This window comes from Prinia subflava, chromosome 11 (genome assembly GCF_021018805.1).
Source record: "Prinia subflava isolate CZ2003 ecotype Zambia chromosome 11, Cam_Psub_1.2, whole genome shotgun sequence".
Lineage (NCBI taxonomy): Eukaryota > Metazoa > Chordata > Aves > Passeriformes > Cisticolidae > Prinia > Prinia subflava.
Genome location: NC_086257.1, coordinates 17487350 through 17509821, shown reverse-complemented (window position 1 = coordinate 17509821; position 22472 = coordinate 17487350). Strand labels below are relative to the sequence as shown.

Here is a 22472-nt window from a genome sequence, read left to right as displayed (position 1 = left end):
AATATTTTATCGATTTTCTTTTGAACAAATTATTTTACAGATCTGGTGGCAACAGGAAAAAGGCTTTATGGTCTCATATAAACTCCTTATTATTGCAAATATCAGTGTACTCCTGGCCACAGATGACATTTCTTTCCTATGTTATTTCTTACTCTTCTTGTCTTCTCATTTATTTATATTTGTTTTTGTCAGTACAATTACCATGTCTGACTTTACTGAAATCGATTTTTCTTGGCTGCAGACTGCTGAGTGTCCCTGTGGCTTTTATTATAAAGCAGTTAATATGACCTATCTCAAGAAAGAATTAGGTTGATTTTTTAAATCATTGTTTTTCCTGCACAGCAGCATCACTAGAGCATAACAATCTTGATAGTCTGGATTTGATTCTTCACCAGCCAGAATAATGTGCATAGGCTTAACATGTGTGCAGGCTCTTTCACATGCTTTAAGTCAGGTATGAAGCATTAAGAAATATAATCTTTCTTGAGGTCTTCTATGGGAAATAAAAAGTTAGGCTAAGGTCTTCACATTCTAATTAAGAAGTTTACCCACAAAATAACAGAACCTCACTAACTTTTAATGCTACCCAGTGCTGAAGTGCTGTTTCCTGCTTATGCTCTGTCACAGCCTGTGACACTCAGAGTGTCCCTGCTCCAAGAGGGTTTAGTGCGGGGTGCCAGGCTCAGCACACCGGGGCTGTTCCTTGGGGACCTTGGGGACCTCGAGGACCTTGGGGACCTTGGGGACCTTTGGGACCTTGGGGACAGGCTCCCGGGCAGTGCTGGGAGCCACGGCCAGGGCTGACCCCGCTCCCCTCAGGAGCTGCTTTAAGCCGAGGCTGCCTGGGGCCCTGTCCGAGCTGCAGCTCCTGCGGCATCGTGGCTGTGCCTGCGCCCGGCCCCAGACGCTGTGGATGCAGACCAGGGTCAGGCCCGTTCAGACCCGGTTCAGACCTGTTCAGACCTGTTCAGACCTGTTCAGACCTGCAGCCCGGTGTCCCTCACACGTGTCTGGTCACCGCAGACTTGCTGGGACACTGCTGGGCTGTGCCTGACTCTGGCTACCATAACCACAGCAGCCCCTGGCCATGCCTTGCTGACTCACGCTCACAGCTTGGCCTCAGGCCTGCCTCCCTGCCCCTGCATCTCACAGTGACCCGGCTCCTTCCCACACCCTGACCCCAGCCCTGGGTGTGCCCTGGGTGTGCCCTGGGTGTGCCCTGGGTGTGCCCTGGGTGCTCCTCTCGCCTCCCTCAGGCGCCACAGCACAGCCCCTGCCCCGCCAGCCTGATTGTCACATTGGCTCCATCTCCCCATCCCTTGGGGAGCAGCCATCCCACACTGAGCCCTGACAGATTTTGCAACCAAGGATATTTTTCTCTGATGTTTTTGGGCTGTCCCAGCCCTGCAAGTTCTTTTATCCTCCACAGTTATCTCTCCTTCATGCTCTGCCTAATAGGGGGAATTTGAGAATTAAAAGCCAAATACTTCCATTGGAAAATACCGCAGTTAAATTTTTTTTCCCAGTCTGTTCTTGTGCTTTCATAAAACTGAGAATGTGGAGGAGAAGACTGTTATGAACAATTTATTTATTGGAAGGTGTTACACAAATTGAAAACCATGTTGCCATTTTGGCTGGTATTTTGTTGGAGATAGTTGAGGTTCTTGGGTGCTGGCTAGGCTGTGGTAGGCTTCCTAGTTATCAAAGGATGGAGGATGCCTTCTGGCTGCTTTGCTTCTCCTGGACATGAATCTGACAGAGAAGGTTCTTCAGGAAAAGGGAGAATAACTGGTCCAGTGACTGGTTTGCTCAAGTCTGGTTTGTTTATTTGAGTCTTTTCTCCATCACGACTCTGCTCAGATCCTACAACCTTAGGAGGAACTGGCTTTCTGTCTTTATATTCATTTTGACTTTCTCGTAGGCTATAGAAAGTGATGTCCTCATCTGAAGGGGGTAGAATTTTAACCCAGCCCACTGTTTTTTCCAGGTGTGGGGAGAAAGGATTGGCATCTGAAGGGGAAGCCTGTTGATCCTGCTTAGAGTTTTCAGGTGTCTGATGAGCTTCCTGGTTTTCCTCTTCAGTGGCAGGATCCTACATAACAAGGAATAAGCATTATCTAATTTGAAGCAATTCCAAATTCCTTCAGATATGAAGATTACCCTTCACTCTAAGGGTCTGCTGTGTCTCCACTCCTCCAAGACCAGCTACAGAACAGAAGCTCTAAGGATAAAAGGATGTCACTACTCCTTGTGCCGGTGGAGATGGGTGCATGAAACTTGGGTGAATACAGTAATATCCCCTTGCATTCCCGTTGTGATTTACAATTTCATTGTAGAGCATTCTGAACACATTCTGCAGGATTGTCTCTATACTCAATCTATTGCCTTTTTACCCACCCAACAATAGGCTGTTTTATCACAAGAGAGATTTCTTCCTGATCTGGCCTTATCACTTCCTTGAAGCACATGTCTTTGTGAATAAGGAAACTTTAAAATGGCTAGGCTTTCAAAAGTTCAGTACTTGTTTTGTAACATAGTATTACTCTTGCAATATTAAGATTAGATTAAGAAATACCTGCTGACTGTAGATTTCACATCGTGAAAGTGTGACAAACTGTTCCACACGACTTTTTACTACAGAGCCTTTGCAGAAACCTATTTTCTGTAAGAAGAAAATACAAGCATTTTTTCACATGGAACCCTAATACTAAGCTCCTATCTTGTAAAATAAGTGATTATGAAAGGCTGAATAGTTATAGCTTCTAAGTGTATTTGTAGGGATAAACATCTTGGGCAAACTTTTATTTTGGGATTGGCAACCTCACAAAGGCAGGCAGTGTTTAGATAAAGGCCTTGTGTTTGCAAAGAAGGGTTAGGTAACACAATAGCAAAAATAAGCTGGCTACTTAAGGCCAAACTACAACAGCTTGCTTAAGTTCTCCTGCAGCAGAATATCCCTATGCAGGCAAGTTGTGTGTGGAACAGAGTATAATTTTCCACACAGAATCAATTTCATGCCATACTAGTGAAAGAAACCATGAAAAAATGCTGTTTCTAGTAGTTGTGTTTGTACTGGGCTGTAGGTATCATGGCTTGGATCTCACCTAAGATGGGACTTTAAAAGTTCCAGTTTTCCTTACAATTTTTTCCTTAATTCCTAAATGTTTTCCTTAGCTGACCTGATTGTAGTACGAATATAGACTTCATGCATTGTTTGTGATTTATTGTCTGTGACTGTTTCTTTGGAAGAAATCCTTTACACTCATTCAGTTTTGTAAGGTGGTGGCTACTCCACCTTTTTTCTGGATGGTATTTTTTTTGTTTTCTTTGCTTATGGACTTCTGGTAAGGATTCACAACTTTTGCTGAAATGTTTCTCTATTCTAAAGCATTCTGTAGAGTTTCAAGATGCTATAGAGATATGATCCATAAAAAGATGACTGTAGGTTTTGGTTCTTGTCTGTAAAAAGCCAAGGAGATAAATACTAAATGTCACTATTTCACTGAGAAATCGTAGTATCTGGAAGACTGGTGTTATGGAAGGAAAAGTACTTACAGCGACTTCTGGTGGAAGTGGCTCACACATCGAGATGTCAGCAACCTGCTCATCTTTGGAGCAAGATGTCTCCTGAATTAAAAACTCCACAAAATATGCAGGACCAATGACCCACTGTAAATGAGAGGCCAGTGGCAATTAGAACTTGTGCATGTGTCAGGAAGGATAAAGAATTCTACTGACCTTGAAATATGTTAAAAACTCCTGCTAAGTCTGGAAGGAACAGGTGATACTTGGGGCATTACTGTTAGTTGTGTTACAGTGGTTTTTTGCCAGTGCTGCTTTATTGCCTGGTCGTTTTTTACTTCTTAGATATGTACAGTCTTAAAAACTTATGGATTGGCATCATGGAAATGGGTTTAGATTTTGTCATAAATTACCATTCATGTAGAACTACATAGCCAAAGACCCTCTTCAGCATCTTGTTGACAATTTCTGGTTGTTTTAATGACCAGGATCATTTTACTATTTCTGAAATTGGAGTTAGGAAATGGAAGTGATTAAGTAGTATATTGTAGTAACATCTGATGGTTTAGACAAAGAAGAAAAACCACTTTACTATCTACAAATACTGAATTTTAGAGAGACTAGATAATACTGTGGTAAACAAAGAGGACTTAGCCATGAGATCATGAGCTCTCTGTTAGTCTAAAATTAGTTCTAAACCATGCTTAGACTCATTCAGTGAATTACAGGTATGTTTTGGAAGGCATGATTGTGCTTTATTAAATACTTTCTATTAACGAGTTATTCTATTGCGAATTCATGGTGGTGGAAGGAGTTAAAAGTGAAACTTTTCTGAACTTTGGAAGCAAGTCTATGCCTTGACTTCTGCATAAAGCCTTTCTTTTTGCAAGAAATGGAATCAGAGTCTTGGATCAAGAAGATCCGGAGTATTCTGAATAGAAGGATTCTTGAGGGCTAAAATAAGTCAGATGAGCCCTGGCTTACCTGCATTGAAGCTCTTGTGACATTGAGGACAGAGAAGTAATGAGTTTGTTCACTCTCTGCATTGAACTTGGCAAGAAGTGCAACAGCAGCCTCCAAGTACTGAGGCTGATCTGGAGGTGCGTCAACTGGGCAGTCGGGACAAGCTGACGAAATATATCTGCGTGGAACTTTTTATTCAAGCACAACAGTGGCGTTAGGGAAGGCATAACCATAAAAGCATATTGACAGTGTAGGTCACTGTAAATGCATCTATGCCCCCAAATCTGCCCGCTTATCCTCCACTCCTCTGGAGTAAGAATATGGGGTTTGCACCCCTCAATAATTTTGAATCTTTATGTATTCACAGACCCATAAATATGTTGCAGTGGAGGAAGACACTGAAGGAAAAAATCAACCTATTGACAGTGGGCTTGCTGTTTTTCATTGCCTTTCACAAAACCACAAAAATGTTTTTTGGTTCAGAGGGTAAAAGCCCATACAGAGACTCTGCTGAGTGTCCCAGAGGTTAAAACAGTTATTACTGAACTCTTTTGAGCTGCAGCACCTCCCTGCCCTTGTGATCACTGACTTGAGAAAATCAGGGCAGCTGAAGCTAATGGCGATACTGCGGTGTCGTAATTACATTTAAATTTTAAAATAATGCTATTTGGCAAAGATTTTTTTCCAGTTCTTTTATAAACAGTATGTTAAAGACATACCTGGTTGTAAAGTGCACTCATAAGTATTCAGGTGAGCAATATTTCTTGCCTGATTAATATAGATAATTGCTTTGCATTGACCGTAAACCTAAAACAATATAAACATTTAGAAACAATTAATATTGCACCTGTTACTGATTTTCTAGTACCTAGACAGGAGTGGTTCATTTTCTTCTCGCAATAATGCAATTCTTTTCAAGACAAAAGTTTTGTTAAAACTCAAATGACAATGAAGCACATTTCTAAGCATCTCATTTAAAAATAAAAATAAAAATAAAAATAAAAATAAAAATAAAAATAAAAATAAAAATAAAAATAAAAATAAAAATAAAAATAAAAATAAAAATAAAAATAAAAATAAAAATAAAATAAAAATAAAAATAAAAATAAAAATAAAAATAAAATAAAAATAAATCATCCCCTGGTGTGATTCTGAGCTATACAGATGTAATATTCACTCCTGGGTGGCCTGCCCAGGCCCAGGCTTCTGGCAGCTGAGAAGTGCCCCAGTGTCACTGAGAGCTCCTGGGTCTCTGTCCTGGGCTGGGTCTGTGTCTGGAACCCAGAGAGTTTAAACCCAGAGACAATTCAGAGTGTCTGGATCCAGTCACCTGTCCTCCACTTTCCCCCTTTTAATCATAGTGAGAGTGGCAGGAAGGACCCTAAATCAGTTTTGTGGCATAGTAGGGTCATCCTTGCACACAAAACCTCTGAATTTGTGGCCGAAAAAATACTGACTTATTAATATTCATTATGCTTTTATATTTAAGAGAAAATCTATTCTCTGAGAGCTTCTTAGATATTTCTACATGTTTGCACAAGGTCTCTGGACATGCATTTCTTAACTTCACAGAAGCCGTATCAACCATATAAGCTTTGTACCCTTTTTCTGCTGAAAACACTGTAATGAGAAGTCAGCAGAATTACTTTTAATTTTTTCTAGTTTTTTATTGAAAAAATAAAATTGATTTGCCTTAGAAGCAGTCCAGGACAATTTAATCATAACTTTTTTGTTTGTTTGTTTTTTAATGTGAACCTTATTTCTTGTCATTCTTCATTTTCTAAGAGCTTTTTTTCACTTGTTCAGAACAGTTTTGGTCACCTGTAGCAACAGTCTTGAACCACTTTCTGTCTTTGCAGCTTATATTGCTGAGCTTTCCTTTTTCTCCTATTCCAGTACAATTTTTGCAAAGTTGTCAGAATAAAAGTGGAATTAAACTAAACCAAAAATCACATGTTATATAAAAGTGTGTTTCTTTTATTCCCTCCTTGACAGGCTGTCTTTAAAATAAACTCTTATGGGGTTGCTATAAAAAGTAAACCATTATTCTAAATATTCTAATATTCTATATATTCTAAATAGTGTCCTAGCTTGGCTATTTAGTGTGGTCTCTTTATTAGCTCTCATCAAAAACTTTCTTTTAATTTTCACTTTGTAAAATAAATCTTACCAGTCTGTAAACTGATTAGAAGGTACAGAGTAAAATGGTGGATATTATAAAATGGGCTTTGATTTTTTTCTAAGCTTTGTTGCCCACTAAAAATACAAGTGTAGGGATTTTGCAGTCATCAGTAGTACCTGAGTAACTCATCATATGTGAGATTAAATAGAAGAATAAAATCCTTACAGTTGAATGAGCAGGTCTGGTGTTACAGTTCTTCCACAGCTTTTTGCTGAGTACATGGCATTCAGTATCTACTACATCCAAGATGAGATAGAAGACAGAACCAGTGATCTCCTGAAAACAAGAAACAGAAGGGTCACATCCCAGTTTTGTATCAAACAAGGTAGGGACTCATAAAAAGGAGAGATGGAGAAATGGAAAACACACAGGTGGAATGCACAGATATCCTGAAAATTGAGTACTCCCTGTGACATAAGTGGCAAATCAGGTGAAATTCAGGTCCTGTTAGAACAGGCTTGGTCATGCAGCTAGCCGGCTTTATATAACAAAAAGTCCTTTGGTCAGTTTTATTCTTCTGATTCTGGTACCAACCAGAACCCAAGAATAAAGACTAAACATGTTTATGTTTTCACTGTCAACTGCATTTTATTATCAGATTTGTAAGATAGGTTATTTTGCCTGAAACAAGAATGAGATTATAAATACTACAACTAATAAAAAACTGCTAACATGGACCATTGCCAGTAGGCATTAGAAAGAGAAATATCTTATTTCTTAGGGCAGTGTCTTCTTCAAGTGTGGATGCTTTGCACTTGCTGTAACAAGGCAAAGGCTGCGTTGATAGAGAAGCTTCAATATTCTCTCAGCTCTCAGGGAGTGCTGTGAGAGACCTTGCAGAGTCCCATGGATGTCTCAGACTCAAAACCTCAGTCCAGTGCTTGAGTTCTGACCTGTGCTTAAATTCAGAAACCTTTATTCAGTTCACTGCAGCACAAGGTGCACAAAGCAACGCAGGCTCAGCTTTTGGCCAAACATTTTTCCAGGTAAGAGGTACAAGGAAGGACTAAAAGTAGGGCTCTATGTATCCAGTGCTTACATCAAGTAGTGCAGGAAGATGAGATGCAGCTTTTCATTCTGCTTCCACTGCAGATACAGGTTAGCACCTTTCCAGCATATTTATCAAGGATACAGCTTAGTTGGATCATGTTTTATTTATATCCATAGTGGAAAGCTGGAAAGAGGGCAGCTGTCATTTATACAACCTAAAGAATTTAGATGTGAGCATTAGCTGCATGTTTAGACTGAGATTATGTCTTTGCTGAAGGGGGAGAAAAACCAAAACTGAATGACAGCAGTGTTCATTCATCTCTGCTTGATTTCATTGGTTTTGTGAAGAAAACACTAAATGGGGCAGCAGTCTTATGGAAGTCTGGGGTGATATCTGTATCATTTTGGCTTTAGTTCTGGCTTCTGTTTAACAGTGACTTGATACAGTCCATAAGGCCTATAAAGCTGGAGTACTGCTGACATTTTTGTCTTCATACTGCTTAGAAAACCAGTAAGTGGCATCTGCTCTGGATTTCTGAGCAGATCAAGAGGTAGAAACTACTCTGATCACACCCAATAGAGATTTGTGGGATAGTGATTTTATGTGAGCTCTACCATATAAACTGGTAATGCTAAACCCTTTAAACATGAAAGGGCAAAACTAATAGAAAATAAATATAAAGGATGATTAAATTGTTTTGTTATCATTGTCTCATAGTTCTATTCTTACATATGCAATTTCTCATACTTTCTACTGTTTTTTGTATTTTCATCTTTTTTTCTAAATGCTCTATAAAGTCATCTGGTAATACCTTGCACTGAGATTTCCGGACTTGCTTACACTAATCCTGAGGTTTAATTATGAGTTTCATTTTGAAGGCTGTGAAAAGATCAAAAGTTATTTTGACAAAGAGTGACGCTGAGGTGCAGCGGTGCTGTTTGTGCAGTGGCACAGCAATATCCCCACACCTGGCTGCAGAGATACTTCTGTGGAAAGGACTAATCATAATTTTCTGTTTGTATACAAGATATATAAATACCATGATGATAACTCTCTTTAATATGATAACGAATACAGCTTAAATCAGCAAACACAAAGTAAGACCAGTGAAAGAGTAATTGCTATTTGCTGAAAATGTGTTTTTGAGTAGTGCAGCATTTGGTACAAGTTTGTAACTTTAAATATGGCTTCTGTAAGAAAAAAAAAATCACTAAGACTATCCATATGAAGAAGAAACAGCCAAGAAAAATGTGCATCTTCAAGGAGTCTCATATTTGGAATTGGTGACTTGAGCTTTCAAATTGGTTTTTAAGGTATTCTAGAGGCAAAAGCACACAAATACCTCATTAAAGAAATGTTCTTCTAATGAAATGTGTTTGGTGTTAGATGGGTTTCCTCAGCTGAATCATGAATATTGATTATAAAGGGTGGTGATCTTAGAAACATTAAATGTAACCAGGGCAGACCAAACTGTATTTCTTGTTGCCCATAGGTGTCTTGTATAATACCAGCTCTAATAAGCAGATAAGGTTATTACAAAATCTACACATCTTTTGGTCTACCTGCTTCTGTATGCATCATCCTCCACTGGGGAAAGAATAATTTGAGGCTTATTCAGAGCTCAGCAGATCACTGAAGGTTTAATCATCCTTATTTTAATTTTCATTAAAAGACCGTTATGCAAAGGCCTTTTGATATCTGCTTAGTACTGAATAAGAAGTTGTATATCTTTCCATTGCCAAAAAGATCTCCTCCTCAGCACTGCTGGTGCCAGGCTGCAGTGTGTGCTGGGCAGCCTGGGAGCCAGTGGAGATGTGGCAGTAGGGTGACCTGATGCAAGTGAAAGAAGTAAAATATTTTGGCATGTTTTGTAATTTTGGTTAAGTGCCTATCAGTGAAGCTAATCATGAGTATCTTGTATGAAAGCAAGCTCTGTCCTACTTGCATATAAGTTAATAGCAGATGGCTCATTAGTTTCAATTAGAGCAAAGCTGAACCACAGGTTGCTTAAGGGCAGATTTGAATTTGAAGTAACTTTGAAAATGTTTTTATCCTCAGTGGTGCTTCAGAAAGTGAGAGGAAGGACCACTGACTGGTGTGGGGGGAAAAGAAGACTCCTTAATTTCTTTGAGAGGAATGGGAGGTGGCATAAGGCTATTACTGTCTGTGAACCCCTTTGACATTGCTGACTGCTCCTTATGTACTAAGTCCCAACCGCAGCAACAATGGGACAAAGGGCTTAGAATGTCTAGTTTGTTATTGCAATGTCTTGAAACATCTTATTTACAGGATACAATAATAGATGAAAAAAAGAAGAAGAAATAATAAAAGTAAATAAGTAAATTAAACCCCCAGATGAACAAAGTATGCTTGTTCTAAAGCAAAAGGTTAAATCTTTAGGCAATTGAGTGACAGAGAAATCACAACCAAGGACCAAAAGTCTCCTGTGCTGAGATGTCTGGCACAGGTGAAGGGAGAAGTAGGAAGATAACTGAGGAGTTTTACAGCACGTCTGCACCCACCATGCTGCACTCTAGGGTGGTCACAGGGGGCTCTAATTATTGTCATTAGGAAATAGCCCCAGGAAGGGGTCTGAGCACCTAACTCCAGGCCTGGTGATGTGGATTCTGGGCCAGCTCTCATGCATCATGTGGAAAAATTCTGAAGAGACCTGATGTAGTTGCTTAGTGGGCGCATTCTGTCACCTGAGCAAGGCAATAGAGAGAACAGAGCGCAAAACACAGCAGAGCATCTTTAGCTGTGAGATCTCAGGTTGCTGGAGTCCACAGTGTGTCTGCAGGAACCATGTCCTTGTAAGAGCAGCAGGAGGAAGTGTCACATCCTTGCCAGCACAGATCTTTAGGCGTCTGGCAATGAGCCTAATTTTCTTTAGAGTTTAGAGCTCAGCCTTTCAGGTAAGCTTATGGGATGTGACCAGGCATTGCAGGGAATGCTAGCAGCAGGCTTCCACTGTGCCCAGACTGCTGCAGGCCCTTGTGAATTCATTTCAGGCTGTCCCTAGTTAGTGCCAGTAGATTCAGGTATTGTAGCACAAAATCATCATAAATTAAGTGCACACAGAGAAACACAATACTTGAGGAAATGGGAGTGATATTCTATCGGTATTTTCAGTGTATTTTTTGCCCTTGAACTGGTTTCAGGTTTCTTCTGGAGAATGAGTCATCTTTTAGAGGGCTGTAAAGGAATTCCTTGGTCCCAAGCAGGATGTGTTTACACCTGTTAGTGCTCATATCTTTTGTGCAAAACACACGATGACTTACTAGCCTGTGCACTCCAACTGCTCAAGGCAGTGGGAGGAAGGTGTAAAATGAAATTAAATCAGAGTAATGGTGTTTCATATCAAATTTGAACTGATGCCTGGAGCTATTCCAAGGGCCTGCAGCAGAGAGTCATGACTGAGATTTGCTCTCTAATTGCCCACAGTGTGATGAAATTGTTTCTAGTCTGTGCATAAGGTTGACATGGCCTCTGGAGTCCTGTGAACAGAGCTTAGCCTTTTGAAATGTTTCTTCATTCAAAAGATATTTCTAAGAAACAGGCACAGGGAGAAGCATACATTGAGCAAGAGGGTGACTCACCTGCGGCTGTTCTCGGGCGCTGACGATCCTGTAGAGGCTGAGCACGTAGCCCTCTTCCCGGTCGGCGTTGATCTGGCGGAGAGCCAGGTCTGCAGCCTCCTCCACTGCAGCATCATCGCAGCGGGGGGACAGTAGGGCAGCCCCTGCTCCCTGGGCTGCAGGGGCAGCAATGCAGGGGCAAAGCACCTGGATGCCAAAGAGCATCCAAACAAGCCAGACCATTCTGCTTACAGAGCCGGTGCTGCCGGTCAGGGCTGTCAGTGAGGATGGAGGGGCTGAGAACTGAGTGAGATCACAGACGTTTATAGAGGAGCCGTGTCTCTTTATAAACTTGTGCCCCTTTTTTATTGCATACTGACCATCACCTTTAAACCTGCAACAGTAAACACTAAGTCAATGATTACAAGGTTTTACAAAAGCTTCATCTGAAACCAGAGAGCACTTTTTCCTCCTGGCTTTCTATCTCTAATTTGGACTTCACTGGGCAGATCATGCAATTTTGACCTCATGGCAAGGGATAAGAATACACACACAAAGCTGCTTCCTTATGAAACCAGATTTGCTTGAATAAATCTATGTGCAGAAGAGGTGTGGCTCCAATTCTGTTCTGTCAGTGATCCAGTTCTCCCAAATAAAACAATAACAAAGATCTTGGTAATTTGAACAGAAAATGGTTAAAGGCCATAAGGTTGACTGATTTGCAATTTATATTTGTTAAATGCCAGTTTTAAACACATATATTGACTCTATTTTATGCAGTCAGTGTGGTTGTGATAGAAAGCTCAGCTTGGCTTCATTCTGTGAGCATTTCTACTCATCTGTATACCCACAGTTGAATGCTAACCCTTAGCCCTGGAGGCACTGAGACTCCTCAAGAGTCATGGAAAATTCTTCCTGGAGAAACTTTAGTTTGAAATGACAGCAGTGTGCCTTGTGAATAACCTGTCAGGAACTCCATGCTGGAGACAAGGGGGAATAACTTTACAAGTAGCTTCTGTCTTGAAGATCTGGAGAAGTGACAGTGACCATTACTTGGGGAGGATCCCAGTCAATGTCACTGGTTTTCATCTAAGGGGCAATTCTGCAGCATTTCACCTTGAAGGCTACTAGAAGCTGGGTTACCACATCCCTGTCTCGTATTTTTTATCATGGAACTCTGTGATTGCAGCTTTCTGCTGGAGGACACCAAGTACCTTTAGGTTTGAAAGTTCTATTGAATGAGGAAGAAAAAGTGTAAATGAAGGGCATTATTGTCTCTTCAATACTGCTGTGATGTTGGGAGTAGTTAAAAACTTCTATATTGTCACTTTTTTTACTGGCTGTGTAAAGAAGCTTAGCCCAGAAGTGTTTAAAGCACCTGGGAGACAGCAGAATGTGTCCCAGGGAATGTCCACAGAAAGCTGGGATTGTAGATGCAGCCAGAAGACCTGCAACAGCACTGGAGCTGAAACTCTTCTAAGAAGACTTTGGTAGCAGAGGTGCAAAACTCCGATAGCAGGACAGAAGGGACACATGGCTGCTGGAATGAGCCCCTCACGTGTTGGGTGAGGGATAAAGCACAGACTGTGTCCCAGAGGGATGGAATAGAAGGGGTGAATGTTGAGAGACACTGCTGTAGCCATAGTACAGGAACCGCAGAAGCAGCAATGCAGACTCGCTGACATTGTTCCTTGTGCCTGGGGATGCTTCCCCTGCGGCTACGGGATAATAACTCATTTTCTTTATCCTTACAGTGCGTGGCATTTCTATGGAGATGGGTGCCAGTTAGTACTGGCTGTGTCAGTGCTTCTTATAATAGGGGATTGTTATATCCCTGAGTCTGTTCTTTGTACTCTTCCTCTGGCTGGAAAGGAAAAATTTCTCTGTTGAAGTAGCTGACCTCAAAACATGGACACAGCTGGGAAATATGAGCATGTCCAGCCAGACCAGCACATGAAGTACATGGGCTTTTGCAAAACAGGGTCTGAAAAAGCTGAAAAACATTGTCGGCCAGTGATGCAGACCTGGCAAAAGTCTTCATGCTGCATTTCAAGGGAAGAGGCATTCGTATTTCATCTACCACCATTTCATATGTCTCAATGCCCAGAGAATCAATTGTTAAATACTGAATCTGTTATTAAGTCCCAGGTGCATGAAAATGGGGCTATACTGGTGGGAGACAAAGTGATTGCTTCAAAGCAGTCATGGAAAACAGATCTGTAAGGGGGCATTTGTCCTTAAGAGCACAGATGTTAAGGAGAAAGAAGATGAAGTGCAGCTACCAAAATGGAATGTACAGAGAATTTTTTTTTCTTCCTGTTTTAGAAAACAAGGGAGTGGTTTAATCAGGTATAGGAGAACATCTGTGAGGTATAGAGCCTGCAGATGTTTCTGCTACATATCTTTGCTTTGTTCGGTTTGAAAAAGCAACAAGAAAATGCAGCATTTCTGGATTTCAGGGATCCCCAGGGGCAGGATTCCCTTCTATAAACATTGTTTCTGCTATCAGAAAATTTTCTAAGCCTGGAAAACACTCTCTCTTCTATAAATTAGTTCCTATTTCATTATATAAAAGACAATTCCTATCAGTTATGGTGATTCCTAGTTTTGGAGAGTCTCATGGGTCTGGTGTCACAGTGATGCAGAACAGAATAGTTACCATTTCATTAAATCCTGGACTGTGTCTCATGCAGTGAGATGGGAAGACCACCTATCTTACTGCATTAAGAGATTTCTATAACTTAATACTAGCACTTTTTGAAGGAATGGCTGCATGCAGGATATACAGGAGTCACTGCTCTACAGAGAAGCAAAAACTCCCTGAACCACTGACTGGCTGTGGCTGGTGCAATTGCCCCCAACACCCTTCCTGCAAAACTCAGCATTTGCTTGAAATGTGAGAGCAGCTACCTTCACAGGCAGAGCTTGCCCTCAGTGTGCTGCCATCACATAGACTGTGCTTTGTGGAGTCTGAGCTGATTTGCCTTTTCTTTACACACCCAGCTGAAGCACTGACCTGTCCCTTGCCCATTGACACAGCAAAGCAGAACCTTTCTGTATTGTGAGCTGTTGCACTTTCACCAAGAGCAAGTTAGTTGTGTTGCTTACTGAGTACTGGATGGTTGTAACTAGAACAGGACAGGTTATTTGAAACAGCTCAGAAATGACATGTGTTTTGCAATTTTTTTTGCTGCCTGCATGATAATTATCTTGTAGCAAGTGCTGTTCCTGGTTAAACATTCATGACTGTCTTTGAGACTGCTCCCCAGGGCCTGCAGAATTCCAGTCTGGCTGGCAGTAAAGATCCTTCTGGCCCCAGCCCCTTATTAATTCTCTACCTAGAATAGATCCTGCCTCTAACATGTGCCAGAAATTCAGGGAAGATTTGACTGCCAGGACAATGGTAAATTGCCATCACTGTCTGGGTCCTGTTATATGAGATATGTGCCAGTCATATGTTTTTTATTCCCTTGAACTGGCATTTCCTCATATGCACACAGACCATGCAGGACCCCAGAATTGTACTGCTCCTGTGTGTCTTCTGGAAGTCAGACTATGCAGTATTTGGCTGCAGGGATTGATGCTTTCAGCCTGCCAGAAATGAGTGTCCTGACTCCCTGCTCTTTTCATAGACATGGATGTTCTTGTGCCATGTCCAAAAGTTTTGAGGTACTTCTGGTGGATATCAAAAGTAGATACATGGTAGGAAATATTATAGGTGGAAGGGAAAAATACCTTTTTTCCTGCCACTTCTTTAGTGTTATTGGTGTGTGATCAAAAGGGAGGACTGACCTGATTTTCCGCAGTTCTCAGCACCCACACATCCCAGTGAAGCTGATGAGAAGTGCAGGAGCTTAGTGTTTTTGAAATCAAGCCCAGAATATGACTCATAATGCTGTGAAGGAGATACTTGACAACTAAATGAAAATATATACAGATAGAAGGTAGCAAAGCGTTGAAGATTTTATTGTGAACTAACCTTTCAGATGGTGTTTCTATCACAAAGCTACAACTGTTGTACAGCTCTTACAACAGTTTCACTGAAACAATATTTTCTGTATTTTAACTAGAGAATCCCTGTATGTAAAGTAAACTACTGATATATGTTGTAATCATCTATACTTTGGAGCAGGCCTTTGCAAGACTCTGACCATGATTCAGCTCTCTGGAGGGTAAAACTCATTTGGGCTCAGAGTCAAGCGTTCTCACCTATTTGTACTCGATGTTATGGTCTACGTTGCTGCTGCTGCTGCTGCTGCACTGATCACTCAGTTTGGCTGTATTGCATGTTTGAAACACAGCCTAGATATCGAAATGGCGAATCTTCCCAGGGCAGGGAGGAGGAGGAGGCACAAAGCCAACTGGGCGAGGTACTTTGTCATGCTGAGCGGCCTCTGCAACTGCTCTCTTTGTTACTGATTTTGCTGAGAGCATGGAGCGCAAAATTTCTGAAGAGCTGGATTCAGATGCAACAGGGTTATTGTGGGCAAGCCCAAGATTATGGTTTGTGATGCCTACAGCACTGGGTGGCAGTCCTGCTGATGTGTCTTGACCTGGATGAATGTAGGTAACTCCGGGCTGGAAAAGAAAAACAGGTCATGTTGGTTTTCAGTGATCTGGGGCTTGTGACATACAGGCAATTGATACCTCACTAGCTACCCTGTTCCTAACTAGCTAGAGTTAGTTCCTGACTATCACAGAAGTCTGATTTGCATTGGAACACATGCACAGGAACCCAGGAACACATTTATTATAGCCAGTGAATCATTAGGACCAAATTCTGTGCTATATGATCTTTCAGGGCCACCTGCACAGCTGGTGAAACATTCAAGAGCAGCTGTCTCCTTTTCTCTTTCATATACCTCATAGACAGCTAATTACTGTTGAATTACCAGGAGCTGCTGTCCATAGGAAGTATTCAACCACTGTCTGGTCCTTCTGAGACCAAATGCAGGCTCAAATACCTGGAGAGTGCTCAGGTCAAGTTCATGTTTCCCTCCCCTTGCTACAGCAGTGCAGGACCAAGTAACTGAATTCAGTCATGTCTAAGGACTCAAGGCCTCCAGCCTCACAATGCTGATTTCTGTTTTACATTTATCTGTCCCATCCCTTTAGCTGAGCAGAGTTTGGTTCCCTTCGCCCTGCTAGACATCTGAATATCCCAGATGGTCAGGAGAGCAAATTGTGTCAAGCATGGATGGCAGACATGACAATTCCCAACACAGAAATCCATAGGATAATCAGGAGCTACCTTACCTTGGCTTTTAGGATACAAAGTTAAGTTATCACAGGTGGCTAATGCAGTTTACAGTGAAAGAAGTAAACTCAAGGTGATGGCTTGTAACAGTACAAGTAGGCTAGGATACCCTGGAGAGCAAGGGAATATCTGGAGCTGGTACCTGATGGCCATACAACTGGCAGTCCACCTGAAGGTCTTGTGAGGGACTTTTTACCATCACAGCCGTGCAGAAACCAAAATTCTGGCAAAGCAGAACAAAGTCAAGAAAAAATAGTTAGAAAATAGAGGGAGACTGCATTAGAATTTTAAATTTCAGCACATTTAGAAATGGCCACTTGTTCTCATGTTTTATCTGAGCAGTAAAGTGCTCGCTTTTTAGCCTGCTGGGCTCAAAAGACAAGGTCTTTAAATGCATAAGCAACAAATAAGGGAAAATCCTGTATTCTTTTATAGTAAGATCCTTTGTATGTGCGGATATGAGGGAGGGAAAGAATATATAACAATCTAGGTAAAGAGCTCCCACCCCCTAAACTTAGAACTCCAGTTTCATCAGAAACAGAAGAATTTTAACATGGTAAAGTATACGGTGTAATTCTCAAGAGCACAGACATCAGAACTGAGTGCACTGGAATTCTAGGAGGGGAAAACAGTCTGCTTTTTTTTTTTTTTAATATGACTGTGTACTGCCCAGTACAAAGAGCCTGATTTTCTCAGTCGCTCATTTTAAGAATAAACAATAATATATATTCTGTTGATAAAAATTATTCTGTCTCTGGTCCTCAAGCCTTTTTCAAATATATTCAAATCCATTAGGCAGATACCTCAGAGAAAAGAGAAAGGTGTGATATAGCTTTAAGAATGATATATTGAAAAACATATCACGATGTACACATCTCTTGCACTTTGATCCCCACGGGGAAGGGTATTTTTGTACACAGGGGTCTATTCCTGCTGCAGTGCAAGCACATCCCAGCATGACGCTGCTTTTCTACCTCAGAGCTGGGGAGATTGGGGCTGATGTGCTGTCATACTCACAGACTGATCCTCGGGCAGCAGCTGACAAGCCCCCACGTTGGCTTTAGCTTCTTCTGCAGAGCAATTCGTGGCACCCACAGCAAACTCAGTAATAATAATGTGCCCTGGGTGATACTGATAAAACAGGAGAATTGTTTAACTGACTTTGCACTTGGAAACTGCGGAGCTGCTGAGAAAAAATAAAAGGCAAATGTTGTGGCTTCATCTCCCACTGGAGTGAAAGGGAATCCTGTGGCTAAAATGTCACATAATAGCTGGGAAATTAAAAGCAAATCAGGAAGGGTGAATTAGAGCAAGCGAATTGTGTCTATTTGCAAACATAACTAGGTAGCAGTGCACAATCACTGTAGATGAAATATTATGTTTGCATGAGAGGCTAGACATAGTTGTAGAAATTACCTGTATTTTGGCTCTCCCGATCTCGAGGAGTCTGAGGTAAGGGTCAGTGGATTTGCTGTTGTAGTCATTGAGCGCCGCTGACACTGCCTCTAACACCTCTGTGTTGTTCATTTTTACCAGCACTGGACAGTCAGGGCAGACTTTGCGAATGTCTTCACTGGAGTCTGCAGAAGCAACAGATCGTGTTTTGTTCAGATTGTAAATTGTTTAGAAAGGCATTATAGACATAATCAGTAATACAAAACAATGTTTCAAAGTCTGTCCCAAATTGAAGTGGCAGGAATTTTTCCAGTGCAGGCTATAGATGGCAGTGTGTCACACCACTTGGCCATTCAAATCTTTCTGCAAGGAAAAAGGCTGTGGACTTCAGTAGCACATTTTATATGTTCTTACTCAGTTTTTAGTAAATTTTCTTTCTAGAAACCTCTCTGTAACACGAGTGAAAAGGTGCTCACACAAGGAATCGTAGAAAAATGAAGATATCTTAACTTATTGGAGTTGTGTTTGTGTGCTATTTCAGTTATCAATTTTGACAGTAGTACTGAAGACATCTTGTACAGAGCAAAGAGATCTCACACTGAGCATGGAGAATAGACATTCTGCTTTCCCATGGCAGTATTGAAAATGCTGGATTTAGAAAAAGAAACTGCATCTGCCAATGGGACTCTGATGACCAACATGGACATGTAAGCTCAGACCAACAAAGGATCAAATTCTTAATGTTAAACTGCTGACTGAAAAGACTCAAATCTGGGACTTGCTCCCCAGTTACTCTTACAGTATCTTAATTGTCACAGTAAAGAGGAGCAAAGAGAAACAATGGGTTTGCAAGGGAATGAAACCAGAAATGGGGGCTGGATTTAGAAAATCCATTAACTGTTGTCCTTTATGCCATATTTATACCCAGCAGTTTAGAATCAGAGAAGCTACTGAAATGGAACCACTGCTGTAAAAATACTCCAGCCTCTAGATTCAAACCTACAGAACAAAGCCTTTACCTTCATGTGAGTGGCATTTGCTAGCAAGTACAGATAATATCCCATCCACCTTCTGCAGTTTAACATCACAGTCACCCTCAACTGCCTAGAGAGAGACAAAAATCAAAGGGTTACATTGTTCAGATAAATTGGATTTTCTCATAAAGGGCCACTAAATTCAAAAGAACAGATCCTGGCTGACCATTCCTGGCAACATCGGTCTGATGGCAAAGGCAGTGCTAGGCATGTCCTGGTGGCTGAGATTTTGTAAAAGGCAGAGCAGAGCTACAAAATCTGGATCCAAACTGGGATCTCAAAAGTATCAAAAGTACCAGGGTAGCAAGATTGTGGACATCGAGTACAGCTTCATCTCTCATATAGAGCAAAGAATATGAATACTTCTGAATTAAGACCTTCCACAGAGCTGTTTGATAGCATTCTGACTAATCTCAGCTGGGCAGTGGCCATGGTAACAGCAGAGAGTGCTGCCGTGTGTGAGCAACCTGATCCAGCAGGGAGGAGATGTCAAAGGCAAAGCTGGAGTCACTGGGAAGAGGGAACAGTTAGAGTTACCTCCCCCCCGATGGAAAATAGAATCTGAGCCCTGATGAATACAGGCGTGGATCATGATTCATATTTAGTGAGCTCTGTGAATTGGGCCCCATTGTAGGAACAGCAGGCTCAGACAACATTTCCACTGCTTTGGTCAGGGAAAGCATCCCACGACTGGGTCACACTTGCATAAGAACAAAATATCTGAGGCCAGTAAACTCCAGCTGAGCATTACTTCAAAGGCAGAGCCCTCTCTGAAGGGAATAGCTCATGTGCAGTTGTAACTAGGAAGAGATGGCTTGGTGGAATTGCACCAGGTAACAACCCACATATAGGCAAGGGAAGGGTATTTTTGCACAGATTCACACCCTGCCCTGTCCGTGCTTTGCAGTGAGGCAGTGACATCTGAGCAAAGGGACTGAACCTGGAGCCCCTAAAGAAGGCCTCATGGCATTCATGGACTGTGTGTGGGATGTTACACAGAGGATGTCTCTCTCAGCAGAGAGCTGTCCTCTTCAGATAGCAGGAGATGAAACAAATCCAGGAGTGAAGTCCTTCATGACATGAGGGCAGTGGAGTCAACAAGGAGGTTACAAGTGACTGGGTGGTTATAGGCTGTTACAGGGATATGACATTTGCTTGGGAATGTGGTGATAGCCTGGCCTCTGGCATCAACACATCCAACATGCACCTTTGGACCCAGCTGGTAGTGTTCAGGTACTCACATGTTCTGCAAAGCTCCTCACTGTGCAATTTGCAAGAGGTGTAGGGCTGAGAATAGGGCACTTGGTCTCCAGTAAGTCAAGTTCAAGAAATATGAGGTCATTATTTGGCCCCTAAAAGAAAAAAAAATAAACCATTGGAGTAGATGTAATTTCTTCACAAAACATCACCAGATTTCTTCCCTGGGGCTGCACTGGGGTCTCTGTTGCTGACTATCATGGGTAGCTCCAGGTATACACCAGAGTAACTGAAAAGGCCCTTACTTTTAACCTCATAAAAAAACAGGACTCCAAATCTGGAGTAAGTCAAGATAATTACACTGATTTTATTCCAGCTAATAAGGAACAGACTCATAAATTTTGGAAAGTCAAGCTTGTATGTAGTGAGCCAATTCTCTTAAGTTAGATTAATTTTATGTTGTTGGGTAGTTTTAAAAAATCATCAGCTTTCTTTTTGATGAAAAAACTTCATGTTTCTATAACCAGATACCCAAGAAACACCAGTGAGCATTGACCTGTCTTGTTTAGTCCATTGGAATTACATTGAATTGCACCAGTTCCTTTGCATCTGTAATATAAGACAGAGTTCCTTGTGTTCCCTAGGTCCAAGATTGATTCTGATGTTCAAGTCAGGAGTGATTCCATTCAAACCAATAAAGTTGTTTTAGTGTAAAAGCATTAATATGAGCAAAGCAATGTCACCAGTGTTTTTGTGTGGATAACTCTGGACATGCTTGTAACCTCATTCATGTCTGTTGTAGTCTTTTCCAAAAGTATCATTTGGTATCTTCTCTCTCATAACAAGTAGAAAACAGCCATAGAGTTTCACTCATGTCATTGTTTGGGACTATTTTCCATGTTTTAAGAGAATCAAAGGTTCTGAATTGGCACATACATTGTATTCATGACCATTTCTATGGCCCTTCTAGATGCCTACAATGATGGAAATAGATCTTAGGGAAAATAAGCCACTGCTATTTCCATTTAGATCCCTTGGCAGCTCAATGGGACATTACATAAAATAAATGCCTACTACAAAATCACTAATAGCATGGAGTTTTGATAGGTATGTATTTATCCAATAAGTAATTACCTGCATCTCAAAGATTATCCTCAGTTTTTCTCCAGATTAGCTACTGGGCTTGTGAATCAGCACCTGGAATGATCTGCTCTTGCAAATGTGCTGCCTTTGTAAACCAAGCCCTTTCTAGCACTGTACGAAAACCATCTGAACATTTCTCTCTCTCTCCCTCTGTTCTGCTCTTTGAGAGATACATTCCAGTGACCTGGATTCTCCACTGCTACCGGGTGTCCTTGCCCCGTTTAAATCAACAGAGCCCTGCTGATTTCCCCATGTGAGGATACAGAGCCTTGCTCTGGTGATTTCCAAGCATCCCCAGGTGAACAGAGTGTTCTGCCTGCAAGCTCCTCGCTTACCTGGGGTACCACGCGGATATCCTCGATTCTGTTCAAGGCAAACTTGTATCCATGATGACTGTGGCCATTAATATAATTCACAGCAACTTCAGCTGCTGCCTCAGATTCTGGGTCATCACAGCCCAAGGGAGCAGGGGGAGCTGCTGGTACAGCTTTGTGAATTGGAAGCTGAACAAGCAGTATTAAAGCTACTAGTGCCTTCATGGCACCTGAGGAAAACTGATCCCTTTCAGAAATAAAGATCTAAGAATACAGCTCTCAGATGGTAGCTAGGTAGCGAGAACTGGGGCCTCATTTATATAGTACATACCTCAGATTTACATGAGCACACGCCTGATGTTTGTCCCAGTTCCAAGAAGCATTGCAAACAGCAAAAGAGATAAGTAAATGTTAGGACATCAAGCTGACTGATTAATTTTGGCCAAAGTAAATTTTATCAGGTAGGATATTGCGAAGTCTGCTAAAGCAGCTTAAGAAGAAAGCGTCAGCAAAAATGTAACACAATTTTTAGACACTTCTACCAACCAAATACTGTCCATATAAAAGGAATGTGATCCCTTCTGTTAAATGTGTAGAGATGCTAGTGCTAATTAAGCTTTCTTGTAAACAGGACACATTCTGTTGGGGCCCAAATCTCACCAGACACCAATCTAAATTGTGAGATCAGTAGCATGATAATTTAAAAAATGGAATTTTAACTAGTTCTAAGGATCACATTCAATAGCAAATGTAATTGAATAGCAATTTTGCTACTGAATTTATTTGAAATAGGAAATGAGGCATAGTTCCTAAATCCTTTGCATCAGCTCATTCTTTCTCTGAATAATCTGAATATGTCCAATAGTTCTTGGAGTTTTATTTTGCAAAGCAGGCAT

At 41.3% G+C, this 22472-nt stretch overlaps 2 protein-coding genes across 2 annotated transcripts; both read right to left on the bottom strand.

Annotated features, from left to right (window-relative positions):
- Positions 1–1573: 1573 nt before the first annotated feature.
- Positions 1574–11723, bottom strand: FETUB (fetuin B). The gene is made up of 7 exons (XM_063408188.1): positions 11258–11723; positions 6833–6943; positions 5205–5292; positions 4507–4673; positions 3556–3669; positions 2576–2662; positions 1574–2092 (listed from the first exon to the last, which is right to left on the bottom strand). The coding sequence occupies exons 1-7, from the start codon at positions 11477–11479 to the stop codon at positions 1676–1678; spliced, it is 1206 nt and encodes a 401-aa protein (XP_063264258.1). The 5' UTR covers positions 11480–11723; the 3' UTR covers positions 1574–1675.
- A 3453-nt stretch (positions 11724–15176) lies between these two features.
- Positions 15177–21863, bottom strand: AHSG (alpha 2-HS glycoprotein). Its single transcript, XM_063408183.1, has 7 exons — positions 21598–21863; positions 20164–20274; positions 18908–18992; positions 17910–18073; positions 17511–17624; positions 16636–16716; positions 15177–15814 (listed from the first exon to the last, which is right to left on the bottom strand). The coding sequence occupies exons 1-7, from the start codon at positions 21799–21801 to the stop codon at positions 15539–15541; spliced, it is 1035 nt and encodes a 344-aa protein (XP_063264253.1). The 5' UTR covers positions 21802–21863; the 3' UTR covers positions 15177–15538.
- Positions 21864–22472: the final 609 nt, after the last annotated feature.

Coding starts and splice junctions, on each gene's coding strand:
- FETUB (XM_063408188.1), bottom strand. CDS start 11,479: ATGGTCTGGCTTGTTTGGATGCTCTTTGGCATCCAGGTGCTTTGCCCC. Junction 4,674..5,204: donor TGAGTGCACTTTACAACCAG/GTATGTCTTTAA, acceptor TTGAATAAAAAG/TTCCACGCAGATATATTTCG. Junction 2,663..3,555: donor CACTTCCACCAGAAGTCGCT/GTAAGTACTTTT, acceptor TTCTTCTTACAG/AAAATAGGTTTCTGCAAAGG.
- AHSG (XM_063408183.1), bottom strand. CDS start 21,801: ATGAAGGCACTAGTAGCTTTAATACTGCTTGTTCAGCTTCCAATTCAC. Junction 18,993..20,163: donor TGAGGAGCTTTGCAGAACAT/GTGAGTACCTGA, acceptor GTCTCTCTCTAG/GCAGTTGAGGGTGACTGTGA. Junction 17,625..17,909: donor TCGGGAGAGCCAAAATACAG/GTAATTTCTACA, acceptor CTGTTTTATCAG/TATCACCCAGGGCACATTAT.